This window comes from Diplotaxodon limnothrissa, linkage group LG19 (genome assembly GCF_057381915.1).
Source record: "Diplotaxodon limnothrissa isolate DT_005_m linkage group LG19, D_limnothrissa_male_GT1.1, whole genome shotgun sequence".
In the NCBI taxonomy this organism is placed as follows: domain Eukaryota; kingdom Metazoa; phylum Chordata; class Actinopteri; order Cichliformes; family Cichlidae; genus Diplotaxodon; species Diplotaxodon limnothrissa.
The window spans coordinates 18829103-18842474 of NC_140614.1; the positions used below are offsets into that span (position 1 = coordinate 18829103).

Consider the following 13372-nt stretch of genomic DNA (forward strand, 5'->3'; position numbering starts at 1 on the left):
CGCTACAATAACACCTATTCTTAGCCGCCTGACTCTTTGTTTTGTGGTTACACTTCCTGTATAACTATCTGAAAAGACCAAGAATTACATATTGTGTTACTGATTCAAAAATGTAAACTGTTTCAAAGTGAAATTAATTAAAACTGCCAGTCTGCGAAATTTACTTCAAGGGGGCATCTTGACATCAACAAATGATCTTTGTTGGCGGAACACAGTTGCCTAGCAACCAGATACAACAAACTCCTGCCAGCAGGACCGTGATGCTAACGTTAGCCAGATAGCTATCTGGCTGTGAGGAAAACAAACCGGTTTAGTTTCATTTTACCGGGGGGAAAATGGTGAAAGAGACGATTCAGATATTCGCTCGCATTAAACCCACCAAGAAAAATGTGGCGGTAAGTGCCTCACAGTAACATTTAGTCCAACACTACTGTGCTAGATTCTTTTGCTTAAACAAGGCCTTACATTAGATCATCAAGTCTTATCTACTACACTTGTTTTGCACTAACCTAAATCTATATATTACTTTTATATTAGTGGAGTAGAGTCCAATAAATGAACCAGAAAAGAAACAAAACAGTCTGAGAGACCTGGAGAACAACTGAGCGACAGTGTTGTTACTGCACACAGCAGGCAAACTAAAGGAAATCAGAGACGCCACTAAGGTGGATAGATACAAAGAAAGAAGAAAAAACTCGCTGGGTAAGTTTAGTAACATATTTGGGAAGTAGTTTAATCCTTAATCCAGTGATATGACTCAAATGCTCTGTGTAACAGTTCACCTCTGTCAGGTGTAAAAATAGATAGTATTTTATCTTTAGGTCTAATCTTCTCTATGTAAGGCAAAAGGACTGTGTGTGTGTAATTACATACATATAGATCTATGAAGCTGCTGAGTGTTAAGAAATTCAAAATTTTGGATGCAAGATAGTAGAAAAACTGTTATAGACATGAGACTGTGCACCGTGGACAAATCAACCACATGTATGTGGTTGATTTGTTATGTATAATGAAATCTGGAAAAGGCCTTATTTATTATTTTTTAAAAATGTTTAAAAAAACATAAACAAGATTTTGTTACTGTATAGAGACTGATCAAGCTTCCACGTGTAGTCACACAAAAACCCTTTTTAAAACAGTGGATTAAATTTCAAGAGTATATTTCAGTTTCTTGAATTCATTAAGTCTGCTGACATTAGATGCACATTACAATTCAGATAACGCAGCAGGAAAGACACTAAACTTCAACAGTAATACGATTTTTACATCTTTATGTTTCAAACAACTTGTTTAATACTAGAGCTGGTTTTAACTTTCTAGCTGGCACCGCAATAGGCCCAAAGGGTCCAGTTCGGCTCTCTGGATGGCTCTGGAAGTGTAAAAGTAGCAGTGAAATCATGAATTATTCAAGATAATACTTTTGTATTCCTGGTGCAGTGAACCAGAAAGTTTTTTACACTTCTTTTTAGTTTTAGTTCACCATAATAACCTTGAATTGCATGGACTCACTAGTCAAATTTAATAAAGAAAACACACGTTTTTTTTTGTTTTCTCACAAAATAGATGAATATATAATAATGATTATGTTTTATAAAAGGAATTAGTACCCAGAAGTTAGGTTGCACTTGTCTGTGTGTATGTTTGTGTTTGTCTTTTATTGACTAGTCTTGTGGGGTGGGGATAAAACCGATCATCACTCTGTTCCCACGTGATTTATGGATCTTGAATCCCCTGCTGGAGGGCACTGGGAGGACAACAGGCTGCTGTTTGGATGAGTTGAGTCCTTTGTGCCTCTCAGTGACTTCCTGAGGCACAGCTGGGTGCAGGTCAGGCAGCGTGCGCTCACTGCTGTGCTGTGCCATCCACACCAGCCTCTCTAGGGCCTCAGCAACCCTTTATCAGGTGGTGAACAGTACCAGGTGGTGCCCTGATGGAAGTCCCTGAGCATATGAGGCCTCATAGCAAAGGTTGCAGAAACACCTGAAGCTTGTGGGCCTGTTGCAGCCCTATTCCTACCGGAAATCCTATTTGTTCTATACATGTGCAAGAGGGCTTCTTCCTGGTCTTGCCTTTCACAATAAAAGTCTACAACACGTACACTAGACTTGCAGCATAAACAACTAAATAAAAACAACAAATAGAAGAGGATTCAGTGATTGGAGTTCTAGCTGTGAAACAGAATATCCAAATATTGTATGTTTAATATTTGGAACTAATGAAACAGTATGTCTAAAGTTTGTGGTTTAGATTAGTTCAGCGCTATATAACAATATGGATGTGAACATAATGCACAGAAATAACTGAAACAACAAACTGCCCCAGTGCAAACTGGAGGTCGTTGATCCTGAGATTACAGAGACTGATACCCTCTGCACGATACCCTCGAAAGCCCTCTCCAAGTCCACAAAACACACTAGTTGGTATGGGTATAAAAACTAATTATTACAATCATTCTAAGTAATGATGTAATATCTTTATAATCTTTTTGCAGAGAGCTTCAGACTCAGCATGATGAAACATGAAATTATGAGCCAAAAGGTATAATCAGCCAACTCACTTGGAATTATTTTGCAATAAAGTACACACCTGCTGTGAGATGAATGCCACACATATAGATAGATAGATAGATAGATAGATAGATAGATAGATAGATAGATAGATAGATAGATAGATAGATAGATAGATAGATAGATAGATAGATAGATAGATAGATAGATAGATAGATAGATAGATAGATAGATAGAGAGCGCGCGCGAGAGAGAAAAATTAACAGAAAATGTTTAACTAATTAAAAAAATAGGAAATGATAGTCATTGCACTCCTGGGAAAATCATTTTCTTCTCCTTGTTTTATTGTGTGAGCACAGCAGCTGGTGGAAACAAATAAGCCTATTTCTTTAAGGTTTTCTGTGGCACCCACAGTGAAATGAGAACAGCTACCTCCTGGGGGCTTTTTGAGGTTTGGCACATGGAAGAGGCAGTACTGCAGGCGGAGTGACAGTGAAAACAATCCAGTTATTTAGGTCTTATCTTTTATTCCTGCAACCTCAGGGACTTGTAATTGCATCAGTGTCCATTGGAAACATATGCCAGAACATATGTTGAAGCTTGAAGCTGAAAAGCGAATGGTAGGAGTGTTTAGGCTGACCTGACTGACCTCACTTTCAATACTCTATATTGGTTTAATGTTATGCCGTTTTTCCTCGCCTCCTCGCTTTGGCTTCAGCTTCGGTTAGTAGAGGTGATTTTGCAGGGCTTGCCAACACTATACGCTGATCGTGATTGCTTGTTCAGTTCTATTTGTTTCCACAGGATATGAGCGCCATAAACTCCACCCTTTTATTTTCAGGGCTCGCAGTACCCAAGCCACAAAACGTCTAAACGTATATTTTAGACCTAACATGATATATTGTCTTTGTGTTTAACTTGGGCCGCATGTATGGCTCCACATACCGTAACAGCATGCACACTGAAACATATAGAAGACTACGAATTCCTGTGTGGCTACTGAGCTGGAACATAACTGCCTGTGCTTATAATCCGTCTGCATAGTCCTGTGGTATGATATAGAAGTCTTTAGGCCTTCCTCTGCTATATAAAACTGACTCTGCTGTTGTCTTTGGCTCCCTCAGGTGTACTCTGTGGACAATGAGAACCAGACAGGTTCCTCTCTGGAGTTTTTTGTGCCCAAGGACCTGGCTGATGGCTTTGTTAACAACAAGAGAGAGTGCTACAACTTCAGGTATGTGACAGCCAGAGATCAAATGGTATTGTTGTAGGGTCTTTCTTTGAACAAGAATCGGTGAAGTGCTAAGTTATCAAACAAAAGCTAGATAGCTTGTTTAGCAAGCTGCATTTATAGACACAGAATCCTGCTACTTAGTGATAAGTAAAATCCAAGTGTGCCCTGAGTAACAAATGCAACCCATGTTATTTGTCATGTAATTGGATTAAAAGGTACAACCAGCACAAATAGCACAAATTGAGAGGTCAGTTCACTGAAGCTTAGCGAGCTAAAAAAAAAAAATGAATGTAGCCACCCTGACATCACCTATCTTTGTGCTTTGAAACTGGATGTGACAAAGGAGGGGCGAATCTGCTCACCCTTTGCAAAAATAGGCGCACTTTGTGCTCATAGAATAGCGACTTGTCAGTCATACATGACTCTTTCATATGCAGTCTATGGTCATATTGACCTTTTAGCTCCTAATACTGCAAATTTGGGCTTTAAGAGTTATATAATTTTTTTTTAAAAGAACTAGTGGTTGCATGTTACAGTGGTTAACCCATTACCGTAAAGACCCCCGTTTTCAATACCATAAAATCTGTACCAAATCAAATATGCAGATCCATCGGTAGAGGCAGCCCAATGGAAAATAACAGTAGGGGCAAAAGTACATATCTACTTCTAAAAAAAAAAACATTAAAGCTATGACAAAGAGAGTTTATTGCTGCTATAACGCTGGCAATTTAACACTGGAGTCTATGGGGTTCAGCCTCAAGGGGATATTAGAAGACCTGGAGAGTTTGTCATTTCCACAGTGGCTTCATTTTTAAACGTGGACGTTACTGCTTGGTTGTGTCTGTAATAAAAGTCAAATTAGCTACAGTCTGAAATAAGGGCATGACATTAAAAATGTCCAAGAAAATTTTTTTTTGAAATAGATCGTGTGAATAAAGACAACACACAGAATTCAAGCTCTTAATGTTGCACAAGAACTTTCCCGTGAATAATTCATCCCCCAGTCCTGTCAGTGAAGAGCCAGAACATCTGTTTAATGCTGGTAGTGAAAGCTGCAGCCTTATATACCCTCTGGGCAGGGCTCATGCCACGCTTCCAAGCCCTAAATTCACAGTTGGGGAGTCAGACAGCACTGGACACTCAGAAGCCTTGAAAACCACACAGTCTTATAATAGCCTGTGGAGGTTCCCTTGTGCCCTTATAGAAATAAAATTTCCACATTTAACAACCTTCCTGGGCGGATTCCTCGCTTCATCTCTCTCATCTTACTGTGGGATAAAACATGACGGGCTGTGACTACTTTAGAAAACAGAATGACCAAACTCCTCCTCTTCCACTCAGGAAACTAAATTCTTGCTGCTTTTTGTGCTTATTCAGTTCTGCTGTGGGTACATGACCCCAGATATACCAGCAACATATACAGCACAAGTTCCTGCTTTCTTGTGTTTGTTTTCCTGTTGTCACATTTACATATTTTAGATTTTTTTATATATATATTAGTCAACAGTATATATACAAAATGCTGGTTTCATTTATTAAGAGAGAAAAAGCTCTCCGAATGTACCTGTGCCTGTTTGCTTCAGGGCACGGAATTCAAGGTTTCACCAATTATGGCAAGTCGTCGAGAAGCAACAAAGCAGCAGTTCTTTTTATAAAATTGTGTGTTCGTTTTACATCAGAAGTAACAGCACAAAAGGTTTGGCATTTGTCTCGTCAGTCCACAAAATGTTTTTCCAAAAGTCTCGGGGATCATCAGGATGTGCTTTGGCAAATGTGAGACGAGTCTTTGTGTCCTTTGTGGTCAGCAGTAGTTTTTCATGGAGGCCATTTTTGCACAGTCTCTTTCTTATTGTTGAATCATGACCTTAACTCAGACAAGTGAGGCCTGCAGTTCTTATATTAATGATCTGGGTTCTTTTGTGACCACCTGGGTGAGTCATCGATTTTGAGTAATTTTGGTAGGAGGGCCAATCCTGGGAAGGTTCATCTCTGTTTTAAGTTTTCTTCCAACTTATAGATAGCCTACTTCACTGTCAGACAACTTCTATTAAAGTGATTTCTTAATTCAACAAGTCGGGCAGTAATCAGGCCTGTGAGTGGTTAATGAAATTGAATTCAACTTTCCCAAAAACTGTGATTAATCAGAGTTAATTTATGATCTAACAAAGGTTTGGATAATTGTCTACCCCTTACTTAGAACTCAGGAAGACAAATAGTTTTTTCACAACTCTGCCTATATTAGACTCGGGGTTAAACACCTGGGGTTAAATACCCCGGGGTTAAATACCTGTTATGCCAAGTTTATCATGGCCGTACCACCTTTTTTACCTCTCACCTTTTTCCAGGTTCCAGAAAGTGTTCGATCAGGTCGCCAAACAAGAAGAGATATTTGAAAACATCGCCAAACCAGTTGCAGACAGGTAAACTTTAAGTGGACGTGGCACTCTAAAGAAAGTTGTTAAGTGTCCATTAGGTAATTATTTTAATGTATAATTTTGCTATGTTATTTACAGATTGTAAAATAAAAAATGGCACTGTAAGTGAGAAGACATCAGCAGGATATTCACTTCATGGAGGGATTGTTTGTTTTTTTGGAACAAATCCAATCCCACACTGTTTTTCTTTTACCAAATCTTAACCAACAGTAGATCGCCTGCTAACACACACAAATTTCAAGTTATCTCACAAAGCAAAACTTCCTTGAATGGATAAAGTTGGCTGAATTGACCATTTTCAAATGATTTTATCTGCTAATATTGTGAAATAACTAAACCATCAGGTTAATGTAGTGTCGCTACGTTACAACAATTTGCTTATCTATTGCTATAAAATCATATGAAAATGCTGATTGCCAGCAAGGATCAGTTTTTTAATTGTCATCTTTTCAAGCTGTTGTAGCGCCACTGTCACTCTACTCAAGAATTTCTGTGTCTCTGTGCTGAGAAATCATTGTAACGCTGGTAAAAAACTGACTGTTATGGCCCGTCTAGGCACGGCCAGACCACAACATAAAGGGTGATCCATCCCCGTCCAACCCCAAGCAGCACGTCACACACTTAATATTTTGTGACAGTGATTTATTTACAATGAGTGCAGTTAAACAAAGGAAGGCAGCATATCATAACTTCAGGGTGAACCCAATGCCAAAACAACAAACAAAAGGTAGCCTATCTCAGGAATAAACACAACTTACCTACTCAAAAGAACTAAACCAAACGACAATCACTTTCCTCCCTGCCTAACAAAAACAGGAGAAAACTGATCGAACAAAAAGGCGGTCCACCCCTACATGCTCTTACATTAACCAACATAGTGACACAGTGAACGGTCTGCCGGTTGGGTTGGGCCGAGGATGAATGACCTGGCAGTCCCTGGCAGTCTCTTCTTATCCGCTGCCTCCCGGTCCTCAGCCAATCGGTGCGAGCCATCCACCCTGGATGCACCAATCACGGAGGAGCACCTGCACACTCAAATTTACATATGATTACGATCACAGTCATAACACCCCCTTTCCCAAGAATTAACATTACCCCCAAAATGTTTAATTCAAGGAGAAAGTGCTCTAGACAGAGTATCAGCCAACACATTCTCTTTCACACTGACCCTTATTCTTCGTTTGATGTCACATTTGGTGCATGCTGCTGTTTGTGAAAGTGACAGTAGCGAGTATGAACTAGGTGTTAATCACTTAATGGTACAAAGCAAAGCTATATAGCATTTATATTGCAATGGCGGTCAACAAGGGGGCAGTTAGATAGTTGTAACTTGGCATCTATCTGGTATTCATAACTTCATCGTGTCCAAGTAAACTTTGTTGTCGTTTTACCATTGCGCTGATGTACAAGTATGCAGTATATAGCATACAGCTAACTTCGAAACCGCAGCCATCGCTGTCCACCTGTCCTGTGCAGTGTTCCTCTCTGCACACTGAGACCACACATGCTTCAGAGGGCCTTGTTGACAGGAAGTGAGTAGGGCTTAAGATGTAAATGAAGGGTGTCTGTGATTTTTGGCATGCTTTGCATACTTAAACCACTAAGTGGATGGAACTGGCAGGCAAGATGGCACACTGTGCCATCATGAATGTGAGAGCATTTTCAAGCCACAGTACAGAGCTTCACTGTAAACTGTAGCTGATTCATTTTTATTTTGACTCCAATATTGAAGACAGCATTCATAGAACAAGGCATTTATCAGCAGAGCTAATTATTTTACCTGCACTATTCAGTTCCCTTGGATTAATTAGCAATTACCTTTTCCGGCTCAGGTACTTTAGAAGCCAAGGAAACTCAAATCGTGTAGCCTGTAACAACCTAGAGTAAGGTTACCTTAAGTGGAGGTCAAATGCTAATCCAGTAAGCTAATATACATTCCAATAACTTCTTAAAAATAAAGCTGAAGTAGCAGAACAGAGTAGAGCCCAGCCAGTGTAGGATTTTTAAGACTGATACACAGTATCAGCTGAATTCCTTTTTCAGACACACACATAAACCCATGTCTGATTTGAATATTTTTTATGTGTTGTTATTTGTGTACTACATAGTGAAACTATGTAGTACACAGACAATGTACGTGTACAGTAAGAGACACTTACTACATGAATGTTATTGAGTATTTTTGTAAAAAAAATAAAACATGTATTTAAAAACGTACATTGATACCATTTTTTAATGGATAGTAGTAGTAAGTATTAAGGCTTAGATAAAGTAACTACGATAAAAAAAGAAGAAAAACAGCTAAATAGAATAGAAGTCAATGAAAATGAAATAACTGGAAAAAATAGGATTATCTCATATCGGGCTTTAATTTAAAAAATGATCATGCATTCATGAAATAACCCTATTTGTTGACTTTATAGACCATTTTGTCATCTCCCACAGTGCAGAATGGTACCTCAGTGATAAACTGCAGTTTCTTGCTTCTTTAAGACTCCTCTAAATACACACTGTCTTACAGAGCTTTACCCCCTGCCCGCTCTGACATTCAACACAGAAAAACAGCACACAAGATGGAATTTACTTGGAATTTCCTGTCATCAAATGCAAGTTATGCTGTTGTTATTGTTATGTGAACAAGATTCTTCCTCTCCTTGTCGAACCCTGTCCTGTCTCAGTTTCGTTCCTACCATCACTGGTCTTAATCACAATAGAAGCTATTTATGGACTCCCACAAGTGCTTTGAATTATCTTTGCCATTAGCAGACATATAAACAGCACAGTCAGATGTCTGGATTGGTTGACTAAGGATATGGATGCATTTGACCTGACTCACGCAGGTTATTAGGTTGCTCTCCACACGCAACCTTTCGACAGTTTCCTCTGTGTTCTTGCATATGGTAAAAATCTAGTTAAAAAGTTGCAGTCACAGCCCGGCTTTGTGTTGCTGTATCAGTTTCAAGTTAGCATCTTTTAGTTGTTTAGTCTTTAATCTGATATCAAGGAAGTCCATTTGTAAGTGTCTTCATGTTGGCAACACCCCTCGGCAGTTATTTTGGGTTAAGTTGACCCTCCAGGTGGAGAACCAGTTGGCAATTTAAGTGATTGCTGAGACATACAATTGTATCAATAACATCAAAAAGAGATTTAAAAACTTTTTTCCCAGCTAATGTGACTTGCTGGCTTTTACAAGTATGCAAAAAAACACAAAGACTCATCTCAGTCTATCAGTCAGTATTCTTTCCATATATGTAAACATACAGATGTTTATTAAAAAAGCAAGACAGTAAGGGCTTTGTTTAAAAACTATCAGGGAAATGCAGTATCTTTACATTAGTAACTTAATGTGAAGACATGGCTTTATTCCAACTAGTTATTGCTTAGCTGTCAGACTTGAACCCAGGCGGCTGCTTTTTAGCCATTCAGCATGTGGTCGTCTGCTCACCCACTGAGCTAAATGGTAATGTTAATAGACAAAGGCCATCTACCCAGGAAGCTAGCAATGATGTGGAAACCAACGACCAGAGAAAGTAAAGTCAATGTCATTAATCAGTCCAGACAACAGTGCAAAATAAGTTTGCACAATTATTAAAACTCAATTACAATTTTAATCTACCACAATTAAATTATTAAAAAATACTCAAAATGTGTGTCTCACCAATAAAATTCAAACCAAAAACAAATTAAGTGCTCCCCCAATTACCGCCTGACAACGTGCCTGTCTATCTCAGTCACAGCTCTTGTGAAGCTTGACATTTTCTGGATCTGGAAGAGTAACACTATGCTTAATACAACAGATATCAGACCATCAAAAGAAAAGTCAAATGTCTAGCAAGCCAGCAGGCGATGAGGTTGTCCCTGAAAACACATCAAGGTCTGTTAATTGGAAATCAAGAACACAACATAGGCTGAGTGCTGTAAAGTTCTGTCTGATTTCCAAAGGAACACAACTAACTTCAACTTCTTGAAAACACAACATAAACAGCAGCATAATGAATGCATGAAGGCCGAGCAATGGTTGCTAATATGAATCATCTAACATCAACTCAGACGTACATAAAAGTATGTCTGAGCAGCATGTGAGCATCTAGTGCACAAGCACATTACAAACACATTGCATGTGAGTAAAAACAGGTGTCCAGTAAACATAATGAGTAATGCAGGCTTCAGAAAAATGCTGCTGCACATCAGTCTCGGAAAGGTTATAATGCCATTTCTAAAGTCTATCATTCTACAGTGAGAAAGATTATTCACAAGTGGAAAACATTCAAGACACTGGACAACCCCAGGCTCAGCTTCTTGTTTTGCTTAGACAAACCGCACAAAGCTGACTCAGACTGTACAGGTATCAGTTAGTTGAATGTTAAAGTTCATGGAAGCACACTGAACAACACTGAACAAGCATGTGTTGTTTGGAAGGGAGAAAGCATCTTTTCTCTAAAAAGAACATGGCAGGTTTAGGTTCGCAAAGTTCCATCTGAACAGACCTGAAAATATCTTAGAATTGAAAAGGGTACTTTTTTTTTTTTTACTGTGACTGTTAGGACTGGGCCATATCATACCATTCACAGTAATACCGGTATAATGTTGGGCAACAATAAGAAAATGAAATATCGCGATAGAGTATGGGTAAAAAGCGCATGCGCAGTGCCTTTGTTTTCGTACGCACATGGCGGAAAAAGCATGGCGGAGAATTAGAAGGGTGAAAGCAGATCGTTGAATGAAATAGATGAACCAGAATTGGTTGTAAAAATGCTGCAACTTCAGTGGTGTGGAACTGGTTTGGCTTTCATCCATCAGATACACAACAAAGCACTATTTTTGGTAGAGCGTGCTAGCGGGCGATCGTTATTACCGTGTTTTTTGGAAAATACACTTAAAATCAATCCTTTGATTTTTCTGAAAATCAAGAGTGCCCCTTATAATCCTGTGTGCCTTATGTATGAATTCTGGTTGTGTTTACTGACCTCGAAACGATTTTATGTCGTACACGGCGCTCGAAAATCTGTCAAATGTTTTAGTACGACTTTGCTAAGCTACGAACTCGCACCGCTTGATGGATTGTCGGAGCATTACGGCTATCGTAGGCAGGAGCCTCGCGGAGTGACACGTACTGTGCTTCAACATAATATTACAGTATTGTGTGTGTATAACCTCTTTAAGTTTTGTGGATATTATACATGGTTATGCTGAGGATACGTACGCCCAATATGAATTTGCATTTGCAGTGTTACATTTTTATATAACTTTAATGCACATAAAAACAGCTGCTTGTTTAAGTGAAAATGCATTGATTTTTTTTTTGCACTAATAAAGTTGTGGAGTTGTAAACTAGTTTGTCTAGTGTCAATTATATCGTCAGTTATATCGTTATCGCAAATTTTCAAATGTATATCGTGATAAATATTTTTGGTCATATCGCCCTGCTCTAGTGACTGTAGTAGTAACTGTTCCCTCTCTGTGTCCCCAGTCAGTTGTGTCCCCATGGCTGTTTCTCCCCCGGCCTAAGTGTTAAGTCCTCGTCTCCATATTTGTTGTGGTTGATGTTTTATTTTGATAGTCCCATGTTCTGCGTTTAGGGTATTTAGTTTTGCTTCCTCCCTGTCTCCTTACGTCAGATTAGTTCCAGCTGTGTTTCCCTCCTGTTGCACATTCCCTCATTACCTTCTGTGTATATATTGTGTTAGTTTCCCTTTGTTTGGTCGTCTGTTTGTCATGTGTCAAGCTCAAGTCCCCCCATGTTAGTTTTGTGTTTGTTTTCTCCTGCCTTTCGTTTTTTGTTTTTGTTTGTTTTTTGCTTCCCAGTTTCTAATAAACAGCTCACTCTTTGTGGAAATCAAGTTTTGTTTTCGCGTGTCTGCTTTTGGGTCCACACTTCAACCTTCACATGGTCTTGACAGAGCACAGACCTTGACACAAACAAAATATTTAGCTAAATATAAGAGATAAACAGGCGAAATGCTAGTGAAAAGGAAGTTAACCTACATGAAGGTATTAAGCTGACAGTCATGGTTAAAACGATGAATGGTATTTAAGAAACGGTGATCGTTGTTATTCTGTTTCATTCAGGAATTTGCAGCAGTTTCGCTGTTGTTGCACTAAAACTCGGCTGCCTATCATCTCGGCTAGCAGTAACTGTCAGGTTGCTGTTTTGGTTGGTGCTCTGTCATACTTGGCACACTTCAAGTTTAGCCAAAAGCTCTAACTCGTTTACTTGCACTAAAGTCTGTGTCTGTGCTGTGGTGTAACTGGAACCAGTTATTTCAACTCCAGCACAGTAGCTTAAAAACAAACCAGCATTAATAGCTCCACAAGGGGACGAGCCAGTGAAATGATGTCGGGCTGACACGTCAAACCCTCTATCAGGACAGTAATCTATTTCACAAGGCTGTGAAACCTGCTGCTGAAGTTCAGTTAGGGTCTGTTCAGTTTTATCTTTGCACCTGAAGAGGTTGGACACACAGCTTCGCATTTAAACAACAGAAAGAACAAGGATCTTTTGAGCGATCACTCTCCAATCTCCAGGAAAGTTGAGGTGTAAACAGGAACAAGCATTGGGAAACACCCAAGCCTCAGTGGCAGGGCCCAGGCCGCATCATTAGTACTGACATTAAGCTAAACACTGAGCCAGTGTCTTTTCCCCACGCCTGCCAATCACTTCCATGACTCACAGTAGATTAAATGGACGCCCGTTGGCTGACCAACCAACCGCCGTTCTCATAAGTGGACCCAGTGTTCTATTTTAACTGAGATGCAGTTTTTTCCCCTCGCCCTTTTCATACAGGGTGTGGAACACAGGGAAGGAAACCCACACGTTGCTCAAACCTTGGCTCGCCTACACCATTAGAATAAGTGCGAGGCTTAAGTTCGTTTATAATTCATCTCGAAAAATATAGTGTAAAGATATCCTTTTTCCTTGCTATTGGCAGAGTCAGGAGCACACAGGATACCCACACCTTTGATCCAAGCTCGCGTGTCAGAGGCCCCTCTGTCATTTTACCATTACTAGCTGGTTTATTTCCAAGAAGACACAAAATTTGTTTTGCCTATAAATTTTGTCTCATGTGAGCTCTATCATTTTTAGATGTTCATTTCATTCAGACAGATCTGAATACCATTGGTTTCCATGGCCCTGAGCACGTGCAGAAGGACATTTCTGTGCCAAACCAAAATTTACCGGACCTGCTACAGCTGAG

At 39.5% G+C, this 13372-nt stretch overlaps 1 protein-coding gene across 1 annotated transcript in view; it reads left to right on the forward strand.

The window, feature by feature from the left end:
- The first annotated feature begins 335 nt into the window (after nt 1–335).
- kif6 (kinesin family member 6) overlaps nt 336–13372 on the forward strand; it is a 76992-nt gene continuing 63955 nt past the window's right edge. Inside the window, exons 1-3 of the mRNA XM_085342468.1 lie at nt 336–395; nt 3632–3741; nt 6087–6161. Coding sequence (XP_085198594.1) covers nt 336–395; nt 3632–3741; nt 6087–6161 — 245 coding nt within the window. The remainder of the gene's footprint in view (nt 396–3631; nt 3742–6086; nt 6162–13372) is intronic.